Raw genomic sequence first — 15,125 nt, forward strand, 5'->3', positions numbered from 1 at the left:
ATGTGTGTGTGTGGTCAGATATTTACTCTTCCTGCCTCCTTTCTTCTCAGTTATAAGAACTACACCTTGGTGACGGTGTTTGGGAACCTCCACCAGGCCCAGCTAGGAGGGGTTCCCGGAACGTACCAACTCGTCCGCAGCTTCCTCAATATTAAACTACCAGGACCCCTCCCGGGCATGCAGGTGCAGTAACACGCACACATACCAGGGCATTCACGAATAGGGATTTTTAGAATTCTACAAATGTCTTCTAAATCCTAACAGTTTTCTGAAATGTATTTGGCTGCAAAAGGGAAAATACACATATCAAAAGATTTTGTACCAGGGAGTCAGGAACCCCCCGGTAGCAAAGATTTGAGTTAAAAATGTTCGCTTTAAGAAATGTATGCATTCAAAGATTTACACAAATTTGAATAGCCAACCAATGTGCTATATTTCCCGGTTTTAATGGGTGTTGATGTGCATTGCTAACAGGATGGCGATGTAGAGGGTCATCCAGTGTGGGCTGTGATCTACTTCTGTCTGCGCTGTGGAGACCTGAATGCAGCCATGCAGGTGGTGAACAGAGCTCAACACCAGCTGGGAGACTTCAAGACCTGGTTCCAGGAGTACATGAACAGCCCTGACAGACGGTGAGAAAGAAAGCCTCACATCTATTTCTGCTTTCTTTATAAAGGATTCTCAAGACCGGCCCTGTCAAGAAGGGGGCCGTTCTGTTCTTTATTCATTCATTTAACTTTCGCTCACCTACTGTCCCTTGCTTCGTAGCCTCGCCCCGGGGTCCGAGAACAAGCTTCGACTGCACTACCGCAGAGTTCTGAGGAACAGCGCTGACCCCTATAAGAGAGCCGTCTACTGCCTCATAGGGAAATGTGACATTAGCGACAACCATGGAGAGGTGGCAGACAAGACTGAAGACTACCTGTGGCTCAAGGTAACAACAGTTGGTCGGTTATAGCAGTGGTCCTCAACCTTTTCAGGCCGCGACCCCCAAAAATAAGAATATTTTAACTGGGGACCAACCGCACCCTTACGAGCACTAACAGTTGAGGCATTAAATTTTTTATAACACGGTTCTATTGTGAAAATAGCAGATCTACATGCTCATGTTGTGAGCATGAAGATCGGCTATTTTCACAATTTCAGTCTCTAATATTTGACAATTTGACCAATGTTTAATTTGTTATTTTAGATGTATGTAGATGACCTTCTTCAAGACACTCTTGAAGAAGATCCAGTGGGACCGAAACGTCTGTCAAGTGAAATAAAGATGAGCACCTGAGCAAGAGCAGAGTGCGGGATTTTTTGTTCATGAAATATCTTTTCATGATTGCCTCAGTATTCACTATCCAACGCACCTGCACCCATCCAGTGGATGTGCGAATATTTCCCTTACATAGATGTATTAAATTTAAAAGTCCTTAAATTGTCACTTTAGAAATGTGCAGACACCCTCTATCCACTTAAACTTTATGTTGGTTTTTGTTTACTGTTGAGTGAGAAAACAATGATGCACTTTCCCCAAAATAATTTGGGGACCCCCCTGGGGGTCCCGACCCACAGGTTGAGAACCACTGGGTTATAGCATCGTCGTTGACTCAGTCAGTATCAAGGCCAATGTACGCTACTGACATTGTTTTTGTTCTGTAGTTGAACCAGGTCTGTTTTGATGACGATGGCAGCAGCTCTCAGGACAGACTGACTCTGCCACAGCTCCAGAAACAACTGCTGGAGGATTACGGTATGGAATTGACTCTTGTCACTGTACAGTATGTAGGGCTGTCACAATTATTACATAATCGTCTAGTCATGATTTTTTGACATAATCGTGATTATTCTTCATAATCGTTTCCATGTTGAAAATTTTTCATATATTTAAATAAAAGGTCAAAAATAGTGGAAATAGCAGATCTACAAGCTCACAACGCGTCGCATCGCAACACGTTGTGAGCTTTTAGATCGGCTATTTCCACTATCAATGTTCTTTTTTAAGTATAAAGTTGTCAAATATGTCAGTAATTATGTGTCATATCTACCATGTGCAACTTAAAAGCAGAAATGTAATTGTCAACGACAAAAACACAATTAAATCGTTAATCGCAATTATTTGAGTGACAAATAATCGTCATGTAAAATGTCATAATCATGACAGCCCTAACTGTATGTGATTCTGTTGAGGTCTGTTTTTGCTCTGTGTCTCTGGATCACAACTACTCCAAAGGTGGTTTGGAACCAGCTGCCCTAGAGCCCCTGCATAATCTGGGTAGGAAACCCTGAGTGTGACACAACGGCAAAATGGACGCTGTGTCAGTATGGACAATGGAGTTTTGCTTCTCTCTGCACTTAAAATATCAAATAAGACTAAAAAAGGAACTTTTTTTTAAATAGCTTTCCCACAGTTGACAAAAATGGACTCGGCTGACCTCTGTCAAGTAGTTCACATGGATCCTTGAGGATTTTATGAGGAGAGATTATCAAGAGGCACCTTGTAGAGAGATAGAGATTGTTTGTATAGTTTGTAAGTTAGTTATTATGTTTTCTATATGTAGTATATTTAATTGCAACGTTGTAGTGTGACATAGCTCTTTTTAAATGACTGTATTGTTGTAGGCCTTTAGCTGTGTACCATAGTGTACGTTTCTTGAAAAGATAGTGTGTTCTAGAGAGAGAAGCTTTAAGATGTCACTCAGTGAGTGAACAAAGAAAAGCAAAAAATGCTGGAGGGTATGGACACAATGGGTAGGAAGATACCTACTAGCAGCCTTGGACTATGGATGTTGTGTAAATGAAACCTCTGGGGCACTGGTAGCTGACTCACTGCATAGTGTGCCACTGCCCTCTCCCTGGTTCGATTCCAGACGGTCCTCTGCCCTTCAGCTTCCTGTCTCTCTCCTGTGTAAATGCAGTAGAGACTTGCTGCTTAAATAATACTCTTATAAACCTTGACTTGAAAAGCATGTTTTAAACATTAAACAGTCATCTTCTGTCTCACACGCGCGCGCTCGCGCACGCACGCACGCACGCACGCACGCGCACGCACACACACACACACACACACACCCATGCACACACACACGACTGGAAGCGTTACCTCCCACAGAGTTGGAGAGTGCTGTGTTTTCTCTTGAGTGCTGTGTTCTCTCAGCGGGTGTGTCCTGCTCTTTTCAGATAAGACCTCACTCTTTTCTTTTCCTTCAATTTCCCTCACTCTGTTTCTTTCTCTCAATCTCCTCCTCTCTTTCTCTCAATCTCTGCTGCTCCTCTCTTTCTCTCAATCTGTACTCTTTCTCTCAATCGCTTCGCTCTCTCACCATCTGTCTCCTCCCTCTTTCTGTCTCCTTCGATCTGTAGCTCTATCACCCTCTTTTTTGGTTCTTCTCTCTGTCCATCTGAAGTGTTTGGCCCCGTTTGGCCTATAGCTCAGACCTTCACTGGAGCGGTGCCGAGATTGGCACCCTTTTCGGACCCCTTTGGCCCCACCGAGCCCACTTTGGCCCTGGTCCTTGCATATGGAAACAACGGCACGTAGGCGGTGTGCTGTTGGGCTAATGTAAACCCAGCATAAACTCTCCTCCCGGCAGAAGATAAATGTAAAGCAGATCTCTGTTGTTGTCCTTTTCCTCACAGCAGGAGGTAAAGCCCAAAGCCTCTCTCCGTTTTCCTCTGTCTATCACACACACACACACACACACACACACACACACACACACACACACACACACACACACACACACACAGCTTCGGTTCTCTCTCTCCCACACTGCACCATCATTTTCTTCATTACTCTCTCCCTCTTTCCTCTTCGTTCTCCTCACCTCGTCATTTATTCTCTCTTGCTCGCTCTTTCATTTCCTTTTCGCTGTCTTTCTGCCCCCCCCACCACCACCACCACCACCAGGCCCATTCTTATCTCTCTTCCTTTGTCTTTCTCTCTCTTCATCTCTTTCTCTCTCTCTCTTTTCAACTAAAGAGCTGCTGCTGTGAGATAAGGCAGTAAAATGGCTGACATGGTCGAGCCTGTGTTCCGTGTTTGACTCCAACAGCAAGTTTCAGCCAGCGAGAGGATTAAGAATTTTAATTAAAAAGTCAACTTGATGACTAAGGAATTCCAGCTGAACAAAACACTTCTCTCCCCACAAATTCTTACTTTCACGACTTCAGTTTGATTGCAGCTGTGAGACAATAGAAATGTTTTTTCTTGTATTTACACAGGTGTAATTAGAGGAAGAAATAATTAAATAGATTAAAGTATTGGCATAATTATTATAGTCAGCAGAGTAAAACAAATGTTTTATTCTGCTGACTATAATATTAGTGACTTTGAAAAACATTGATTTTAAGAGACGATGAAGGCGTATAGCTTTAAAAATTGTGATTCATTTGAATTAAAAAAGAGCGGAAAGCCTTATTGGCACTAATCAAAAAAACAATTGATTGAAGATCTGCCGTTTCCACTATTTCTGAAAATATATGAACGTTCTTCGACATGGAAACGATTACGACGATTATGCAAAAAGTATTGCTATTATCTTCTATAATTGCGATTAAGCGATGATGTAATCATTGTGACAGGCCTACCCATGGTATCTTCTCTTTGGTCCAACAGGGGAGTCTCATTTCTCGGCCGCCCAGCAGCCCTTCCTGTACTTCCAGGTGCTCTTCCTGACGGCTCAGTTCGAGGCGGCCATCGCCTTCCTGTTCCGGGCGGAGAGGCTGCGGAGTCACGCCGTGCACGTGGCCCTGGTCCTGTACGAGCTCCGCCTGCTGCTCAAGTCATCCGGCCAGAGTGCTCAGCTTTGTAAGTGTTGTTCTCCGTCATCTAGACCAGTGGTTCTCAATGAACTGGGGACTCCCCTACCCTGACGAGCACTAAGAGTTGAGGCATTACATTTTGTATAACACCGTTCTACACCGTTCTATTGTGAAAACAGCAGATCTACTTGTAGATCTGCGTAGATCTGCTGTTTTCACTAGTTTGGGTCTCGGGCAAACCTCTAATTTCTCTTTTGGGTCTTGAGCTAAAACGTTTGGGAACCACCGATCTAGAGTTGTTCCTGTATACCAATACCAGTATCAGAAAAAGCTACCGATATGCTGCACAAAATGCTGGTATCGGTATCGGCGAGTATGCCAGTACTCGGCGCTCCACTATTTTCCAAGTGGAGCGAAGATACGAGGCGACCGTTCGCGCCGCCCCTTTCGGATCGTTCGCGCCACACCCGTTTGCGCTACGCTCGATCGCGCTATCAGTCTCGGTAAGGAAAAAATGGTAAAGGAAAGGAAGGATAGCGAAACAGGAAGGGGAGATACGGAGCCGATTGCTGATTATTGATGGAAAGCATTTTCCTCCTTGTCTCTGCAGTGAGTCAGGAGGCTGGCGATCCGCCTATGGTGCGTCGCCTCAACTTCATCCGCTTGCTGATGCTATACACTCGCAAGTTTGAGTCCACAGATCCACGGGAAGCTCTGCAGTACTTCTACTTCCTACGGTAAATCATACCCCACAACACACACAGATATACTGTACCAGTAAGACTCCCTAATCGGGAGATAAGCGACCGTTGGTCGCTTATCTCCACAAATAGGCCAAAAGTTTGTTTTACCAATTATCAAGACATACGGGCAGTTGACAGTTTGCCATGGTTACTCATTGAAGTTGAATCTCCATATATGGAGATAACCTACGCATCACACTAAGTCTGACCTCACCAGCCCATATTTGGGCATGAGCAACTTATGTCTCCATATATGGAGATATGATGACATCACACAGTCCTCAGCCGATGATGTGGCGTGATGTCATACAATACTCAAACGAGCCCTACAGTATAAAGGGGCAATTCTTGCCAGGAAAGAAGCATTTCTTCGACTCAGACCTTATCGCCAGGGTTGGCTTATAGCAGCTGTCGGTAGGACCATATATGGATTCTGTTAGTGTGGATCTCCTAACAGGGCATCATCTGGGATACAATCCCTTTTATGCCCATATATGGAGATCCCTAACAGAATCCCTTTCATGCCCATATATGGAGATCCCTAACAGAATCCCTTTTATGCCCATATATGGAGATCCCTAACAGCATCCCTTTTATGCCCATATATGGAGATCACTAACAGCTAACAGAATCCCTTTTATGCCCATATATGGAGATCCCTAACAGAATCCCTTTTATGCCCATATATGGAGATCCCTAACAGAATCCCTTTTATGCCCATATATGGAGATCCCTAACAGAATCCCTTTTATGCCCATATATGGAGATCCCTAACAGAATCCCTTGTATGCCCATATATGGAGATCCCTAACAGAATCCCTTTTATGCCCATATATGGAGATCCCTAACAGAATCCCTTTTATGCCCATATATTATGGAGAAATCCCTGCTCTGAGTATCTGACATCAGTGTGATGTCACCTGTTTATGCCCATATATGGAGATCCCTGCTCTGCGTATCTGGTTGCTATGGTAAACAGTTGGTTGCTATGGTAAAAAAACATGGTTGCTATGGTAAACAGTTGGTTGCTAGGGTAAACAGTTGGTTGCTAGGGTAAAACCATGGTTGCTAAGGTGGTTGCTAACGTACACTAACAGACCAGCAACAACAGACTGTTGCCACAGCAACGTACACAAAGGTTTGTGTACACATGTGGTGTGATGTCATACTGATGCGGAGATATGAGCAGGGCAAAGGTGTGACGTGTGACGTGTGACCGACGGACGGACGGCCGGTGGAGGTTTTCATAATAAACTGCTCCCTGATGGTCGCAATAAACATGTATACGATGGAGATGGAGAAACAGAAAATGGGAAAAGTCACATGTTGCATGACACTTTCACAGCCACTAGTAAGCTCTTAAAACAATGTCTCTAAACTGTCTTTCTGTCCTCAGCAATGAGAAGGACACTCAGGGAGAGAACATGTTCATGCGCTGTGTCAGTGAGCTTGTCATCGAGAGTCGAGAGGTAAGATACCCATCGTTGAAGACCGACTTTGCCTCTTTTGGACCGGAATCCTTTTGATTCTATTGTGAGGAGGACATGTGGATAACACTTTGCAGTGCATTTTGTGAGAGCTCGCTCTGAAGGACTATGAAAAACTGCTAGCCTATTTAAAATGCGTCATCCGGCAGAGAGCAGACAGGTTTGTCCTCAGCTGACGGTTTTCCACAGCCTTTTGAGGTTGAGCTCTCCACACGCATGCAGAACAGAACACACTGGGAACTGATGTATCACGTTTCCACATGCCCTCCTCACACTGATGGAACCAATAGTATTCAAATGAGTCAAGTGGCACTTAAACACCATCCAGGTTATCTCAGACTTTTAGAGCTGCACTTATCCAGTGTTGCTATTAGTGATTTATTGTATATTATTGGGTTAAGGTTGGGGGAGGTCTATGCAAAAGAAGACCGCTCTTATTTCCTTAGCTACTGCCACCCCAAAAAAGTAGCTCAACACTTAGTTTTCAATCAAGTGTCATATTCAATTGAAAAATGTACATAAACAACATGCCATTGAGTAATATTTGTTGAACAGACTGTGCAGTTAATTATAAATGTGTCATAATTTGGAAAGGGTTCTTTGGATGTTTCTGCCTTAGGCTGGTGTGTTTATTTCCAGGAGAATAAATAAAGAATTCCATTTGAAGTGATGCCTGCTCTTTTGGGACATATTTTCAGATGTGAATAATATAAACTAATTCTGCTGAACAACAATGACAAACAAGCACTGTTATTTGCTTAGCAATGTTGGCAGCACAGTATGTGTTTATCAACCCTCTGTTCTCTTTTAGTTTGACATGCTGCTGGGGAGGCTAGAGAAGGATGGCAGCAGAAAGGTAGGACAATGGTGCCTTTGTTTCTCTCTCTTTTCTCAATCTCTGCATCTCATATTTTGTTCTTTATTTTCCATGTTCCCCTTCTCTCCAATGTGCCCCCTGGTAGCTCCCCTTGGGGCCGTAGCCCACTCTGTGAAAACCTGTGCCATAGACGACCCACACGTTTCTATGTCTTTGTCTCGTCTTTGTTCTCTTGTTTTTTTTTTTTTTTTTTATCTCTCCCTTGCTATCATGTGCCTCGTGCGTCAGGTGGCGTTTCAGCTCCGCTGTCACAAACACTTCATTTGTTCTCCTCACGTTCGACACAACAGAATAATACATTCATCTGTCTACGATCAATGCACTCGACTCTGTTTCACTCGTGCCTGCGCGGTGGCTTTTCAGAATGCCGCCGACATTCTCTATCCTCGTAACACCCGTGACATTGTGACATTGCTCTCTCCCTGCTGAATGTCAGACTGACCCGTCACATCCTCACCTTTTCCTCTTTTCCTCTGGTGACCATTAGCTCCATTGTTAACTTTGAAGTCCTCCATAAACAGCTGGATTATTAATTGTACTTGTATTTTTTCGTTTTATGTACAAATATATCGTTGCTGTCGTTTAACTCATTCGCTGCATTTTAAAAATGGCTGCCAAAGTTCCAGGATGCCACAATTCTCCATAGACTTCCATGTAATTCATAGTGCACGGATTATGCACGCCCATGCCTAGATCATGCACCACGTGTGTGCACGCTGTTCACAGCTTTCAAACAAAAGCATCTGCTTGGAAATCCGTTCAGGCATTCATGATATGGCAGCCATTATGATTTCATCAAATGTAAACAAACATGGCTGCCATGTTTGAAAGATGGGGTTGGTATGGCGTATGGGGGTCAAACATGCAATTTCGCGAATGCGATCATGCCTAGTAGATAGAAGGAGGTCCAAAAATAATCTTTGAAAAAATATATATATATTTTGCAAAAACTCGGGAAAAACGGGCGTGGAGGCCTGAACATACTTCAGTGTTTCTCCACTCAACTCTGACAGTATACAAATGGAATCAAATGGACCCGTCCATTTGGTTCTATTTGTATACTGTCAGAGTTACAGACCTCTATGGGTCAATTTGGACCCCTCTAAGAAGGAACCCACAGAATCCCTGGAATCCACTTTGAGAACCACCGCCCTCCTTCATCATACTATACTGCCACACAGAAGTAGCAAAAATATTCTGATCTACAAGTTCACCTTGTTTTTATGAAACGTGTTTGGAAAACTCACCTTTTGGTGTCATTGACTGTCTTCTCTTCTTCCTAAGCCTGGAGTGATAGACAAGTTCGCCGGTGACACCAGAGGCATCATCAGTAAGGTGGCCCTCGAAGCAGAGAACAAAGGCTTGTTTGAGGAAGCTATTAAACTCTACGAGCTGGCCAAGGTGAGCCATAGACCAAGGGTCTTCAACAGGGCGTCCTCAGAGTTACTATAGGGGGTCCTCCAAATCATAGAATTCTTTTTCTCCTTTTTTATATTAACCACTTGAACCCTAGTGTCCTTATTCTGAGAACTTTAGCCAAAAATTGCAGATCTACAAGCTCACAACGCCTTGCGCTAGAGAAAGAAGTATTGAATGAGATGGATGAAAAATGATCTTGTGGGGTTCTCTCAACACAACACTTTCCATCATTTGCTAACTTTACTCTAAAATGGTTTATAGATAGTGTATATTATGCTAACTGCAAGATAACATTATCCAACCAGGAGGAGGTGCCCAAGATGTGCTTTTAAGAAGGCTAGTCAATGAATGTAATGTACAGCATAACACACAAATAAAGTAACCTCCCTTTCTCTCGCTCTCTCTATCTCTCCCACTCTCTCGTTCTTTCTCTCTCTTACTCTCTGGTTCTCTCACTCTCTCGTCCTCATTCTCTCTCTCTCTCTCTCTCTCTCTCTCTCTCTCTCTCTCTCTCTCCTGTTTTGTTGTCTGTAGAATCCAGACAAGGTTCTAGAGCTGATCAACAGGTTGTTAAGTCCGGTGATCGCCCAGGTCAGCGCTCCTCAGTCTAACAAGGAGAGGCTGAAAAACGCAGCTGTGGCTATCGCAGAGAGGTAGATGCGCGCGCACGCACACACACACACACACACACACACACACACACACACACACACACATACACACATACACACACACACCCTACAATATTTATTTTCCCACATGGGTTATGTTTTAAGACTGTTAAAATAAGATGAGAAAGATTCTAAGCCTGTTAAAATAAGATGAGAAAGATTCTATACTGTTTAAGCAGGTAAACAACAAACTGTGCTAAATTACCATTTACGAAATCAAGGCATTTTAGTAAAGGAAATAATACATTTGTATTATTTTCCGACCCCCGTCCTGTCCCCACATTTTCCTGCAAAAGCGGTTCTGCTGTCCTGCACATGGACTGCACTGGTTTCCTCCACTGACATCATTGGTGGTCATTTCAAACTTTGCCTTCTATTTGCAGTGTGCTAGCTTTCCAGGAAGACAAAGGCTGTAGTTTCCATTAGCTTGGATACAGCTTGTATATTTGCTATTTTTGAATAGCCAAAGTATCAAATGACACTGATGCTGTCCCACTTGTATTGGGTTGAGTACATCTCTGCCTCACCTCACCTCACTCACTGTGCTCTGTCATCTCTCCTCCTGGTGTGTGTGTGTGTGTGTGTGTGTGTGTGTGTGTGTGTGTGTGTGTGTGTGTGTGTGTGTGTGTGTGTGTGTGTGTGTGTGTGTGTGTGTGTGTGTGTGTGTGTGTGTGTGTGTGTGTGTGTGTGTGTGTGTGTGTGTGTGTGTGTGTGTGTGTGTGTGTTGTGTGTGTCCAGGTATCGCTCTCAGGGCGTGTCAGGAGACAAGTCAGTGGACAGCACCTTCTACCTGCTGCTGGACCTGATGACCTTCTTTGATGAGTACCACGCAGGACACATCGACAGAGCCTATGACGTGAGTAGAGCCCAGCCCCATTCTAGGCCTGTCACCATTGTTACATAATTGCCTAATCGCAATTATTTGAGAAAATCGCAATTATTTGCTTAATCTCAGTATCTAATTCAAACCCGTACCCCAGGTACATGCTGTATGTATGCTCGCTCGCTTCACTTGTGCCCCACTAGTTCAAGCAGTTCAATTGTATACAAAACATAATACAAAGATCAATAATGCTTCTGGCTCTGCAACCATCCACTTTTCCAGCTTCACGTGTTCTGGATAACGGAAGGCTCTGGATCCAGCTAGTGCACATATGAGTCGCAGTTCTATAACTTAATTTATACTTCTGTAGTACGGTGTCATTCGCCTAAATTTGCAAGATCACTACACGGCGCGTTGTGAATGTTGCTCTTGTAACACAAAGAGGTGTATCTATAGGTCTAGACACACAATGCACATTGCCTGAATATGGTCAGTATGACCAAACCTTTTTAGCTTTCTCATTGACCTACCATCTCACCTCTTTCTCTCTGTATTCTTCTCTCTCTCTCTCTCTCTCTCTCTCTGTCCGTCAGGTAATGGAAACTTTGAAGATTCTTCCGCTGAGTCAGGACAGTGTGGAGGAAAGAGTGGCCGCCTTCAGGAACTTCAGTGATGAGGTGAGGTGACCAAACGGTTCATGTCATGCAAACACTAGTCTTGAGTAGACACAGGACCCTTAGATGGCTGGACGTGCAACGTCTCTGGTTCCATGAGGATAATGATGAAATACAAGTGCTTCAAAATGGGGACTTTGGACCCCTAGAGGTCCCTGATGGGGGTCCAGGGGGTCCCCAGCCAAATGATTCATAGTTGGGGACCCTGTAAATCTGAGAGTGTACAAAAGGAACCAAATGAACCCATTAGAGCCCATTTGGTACCACTTGTACGCTCTCACTTTTATATTAACTCTGATGATATTACAATGTAGATTGGGGTCTGAGAGATCAAAATGGTGGGTCCGTGGGCTAATGCATATCAAACTGCAATTTAAAATGGTTCAGAATCACTGCTATAGCCGTAAGAAAATTCTCTTATGGGGTCCCTGGAATATCTTTTCAAATGGTTGTCTGCGGGCTAATTATGTGTCAATTTATGTCAAAGTTTGAGGAAGCTCTGAACTAAATTCAAAAAAGCTAAAATGATTCAACTGTGTTTTATCTGTCTCATCTTAGTTGCGTCACAACCTGTCGGAGGTGCTGCTGGCCACCATGAACATCCTGTACACACAGTACAAGCGCCTGAAGGGGGCGCCGTCGGGCACGCCAGGCCGGGCTCAGAGGACCATAGAGGAGAGAGACGTGGTGAGGACTGGGCCTGTCACTTTTCATTTCAGAAAATAATTGTTTGTTGAAAATTATTCATATACCGTATTTTCCGGACTATAAGGCGCACTTAAAAGCCTTTAATTTTCTCAAAAAACTACAGTGCGCCTTATAGTCCAGTGCGCCTTATATATGGATCATTCATTGACATTGACATTCCATTTAGCACAGCTCCATCTGTTGGATGCATAACACAACGGTAGCGTCTATTATGTGCGCCTTATAGTCCGGTGCGCCTTATATATGAAAACAGTTCAAAAATAGACCATTCATTGACAGTGCGCCTTATAGTCCGGTGCGCCTTATAGTCCGGAAAATACTGTATTTAAAACCTTTTCAATAATCGACAAGCTCACAGTGCGTCGTGATCGCCGATTACCACTATATATTATGAATATCTTTTGTATTATTTAGTTATCAAGTATAAAATGTTGAAATGTGGCATGTTTTGGCTATAGCACATTATTTGTTTTCATTATTGGTACAGTTCACTGTCACTCATTTGTTTGTATATTTAAGTTAATAATTTATCATCTAGCCTCTGCAATTTGTGTTTAGGAAGCCTAAAAGGCAAACAGTCATTTTTATTCAGATCGTCTCTGTCGGATGGAAACCTCATTATGTCCAAAACTGTTACTTTTCAGGATTTCTAATTAAAAAGCTTTGAGCTCGCAGATCTGCTCTCCTTTTGATGCTTTTTTGTGCCGCTGTAGTGTAGTGCGATTAAGTGGGCCGTTAATTTATGATAAAACACAAACAGTTAGAATATGGAGATAAGAGGTTTTCTGTCTGACAGCAGTGATACGTTCCAATGTTTGTATGAGAATGAATGAACTAAAATGTCATGATGGTCATGACAACCCTGCTGAGGACACAGAGACAGAGCAGAGCAGCTGAGAGGCGGCAGTGCTGTATAATTGTCCTGTCTAGAAGAACGATTCTCTCACGACAGCTTGTTGTTTAGAACAGGCTGCAATTTTATGCTTCTGCTAGCATCAGAATGTCTCTCCCATGCACACACACGTGTGCACACCCACACAAAAAGAGAGAGACCAAAAGAAACTTTAATTTGTGATGTTGCAATGACTTTCAAGTCCATATTTAGTGCAGGCCAAGGACCCATTAACGGAGAGAGAGATGAACCAGGCACCCCCTGTATAAAACTTGATGTTTTATAAATGATATATTATCAAATTTCAAGTTTCAGACATTTCATTTTAAACACTCACTTAAACCTTCAATACTTAATAAACGTTACCTTTGGCTCTGTAATCCAGCAACACGTTCCAGCAACATGTCGCAGCAGATCTACAGTATAAGCTCACAACGCGCTGCCATGTGCTTGTAGATCTGATATTTTTGGCTAATTTTCCCCCCAGAATAAAAGATTTGGCAGCCCTCTTGTAGTAACTCTGAAGACTACCTAGGGTTTCCGGTCCCCCTGTTGAAGAGACATGTTCTAAAGGCACCACATGACACACACAACACTCACCTTGAGTCCTTGTTCTGTCCTCTGTGTTTACAGCAACTACGTAGCCAGGCCAGAGCCCTGATCACCTTCGCTGGAATGATCCCTTACAGAATGGCTGGAGACACCAACGCAAGGCTGGTGCAGATGGAAGTGCTGATGAACTGAGAGAACACACATACACATACAAGCTGCCATTGGTTTGGCTTTAAATCCAAACGTAATAGGCAAGAAAAATATCCCACAATATCCACACACACACACACACACACACACACACACACACACACACACACACACACACACACACACACACACACACACACACACACACACACACACTCTCTCTCTCCATATGTTGTTTCCTGTTTTTGTATAGTACCATTTTTTACACGCATATAAACACAACAATTTGATCAAAGCTCATGATCATTCTGCCCTTATTGTTTGTTATTTTGTTATATGTTGTGTATTCTTTCAGATTTTCAAATAAATGTTTTCATTTTTTTGTTGACTTTTGTTTCATTTGTCTCATTTACTTGTTTTGTTATTTATTCATTATTTTATTTTCCATCTCATCACGTGAGGCTCCAACAACAAGAGGCAAACCACTAAAGGAAAAAACGTTTTGAAACCTTCTGAAATTATATTAAGTCTTAATTTAATCTTTATCTACAGTATGTCTAATCTAATCTATTCCACTACTGTCACAAAATCTAATTATTCAACAAATATTCATCCCATGTGTAAACATGATTTTTAAGGTGCAACCATGGCATTTCGAAATGACAACTTTCTCCATTGTTCAGATGCTTGGGACAACCTAACCTTTCAGTATGAGTGGTCAGTGTGCCACAACATTTTACCATTCTTTCTGAGCGACCGGAGAGCACATGGGGTGCACTCCAGTGCTCTCAGATTGTATGAACGTATCCTTATCCCAGAGTCTAATTAGTTTAAAGTACTAAGGCCAGGAATTACTTCTAAAAATCAGCCATCACCCACTCTACACATACCTCTTGTTATTGTGGCCCTCTTAAAAATGGATTTAAGTGTAATGGTGAGCAGAAGCCACAATTCACCTTCCCCTTTGCCTTGCCCCATGTTAAATGGCCCAGTGTCTTGTCTGTTCCCCAGTCTGCCCTGAGAGAACACAGATGGAGGCTCCATCCTGTTTGGCTGCTCTACTTTACCAGAGAATCTCTCCTCAAGAGCTGCTGTCACCCTGGGAACGTTTCAATTTTTCGTAGAATGTTTTTCTTTGCTGCTCCAATGTGCTCATACACATGCTCGGTCTTAGTTGTACTTTGCGTGCCATATTGAAAAGCCCTCAACTCTGCCATGGTGACATACTCGAAGGTTATTAAGACTAAAAATCAGCATGCTTAGAATTTACAATGACTGGAGCCCTTGCCAAGTGCTAAGAGCTAACTCATTAACATTCAAAGTGTATCCTTCTCACAACCTTGTTTTTATTGGTGTAAGCCTGTAATGATGCACTGT

General features: G+C 43.1%; 1 protein-coding gene across 1 annotated transcript in view; it reads left to right on the forward strand.

Annotated features, from left to right (window-relative positions):
- The window catches only part of nup93 (nucleoporin 93), a 46,354-nt gene extending 32,300 nt beyond the window's left edge, over positions 1-14,054 (forward strand). Inside the window, exons 9-22 of the mRNA XM_080737460.1 lie at positions 51-183; positions 475-632; positions 769-934; positions 1,651-1,741; positions 4,607-4,798; positions 5,363-5,489; positions 6,892-6,964; positions 7,794-7,838; positions 9,144-9,260; positions 9,813-9,931; positions 10,688-10,805; positions 11,366-11,449; positions 12,005-12,133; positions 13,680-14,054. Coding sequence (XP_080593586.1) covers positions 51-183; positions 475-632; positions 769-934; positions 1,651-1,741; positions 4,607-4,798; positions 5,363-5,489; positions 6,892-6,964; positions 7,794-7,838; positions 9,144-9,260; positions 9,813-9,931; positions 10,688-10,805; positions 11,366-11,449; positions 12,005-12,133; positions 13,680-13,790 — 1,663 coding nt within the window. The 3' untranslated portion in view covers positions 13,791-14,054. The remainder of the gene's footprint in view (positions 1-50; positions 184-474; positions 633-768; positions 935-1,650; positions 1,742-4,606; positions 4,799-5,362; positions 5,490-6,891; positions 6,965-7,793; positions 7,839-9,143; positions 9,261-9,812; positions 9,932-10,687; positions 10,806-11,365; positions 11,450-12,004; positions 12,134-13,679) is intronic.
- The last annotated feature ends 1,071 nt before the right edge of the window (positions 14,055-15,125 follow it).

Source organism: Nannobrachium achirus, assembly GCF_963921795.1.
Source record: "Nannobrachium achirus genome assembly, chromosome: 11".
NCBI lineage: Eukaryota > Metazoa > Chordata > Actinopteri > Myctophiformes > Myctophidae > Nannobrachium > Nannobrachium achirus.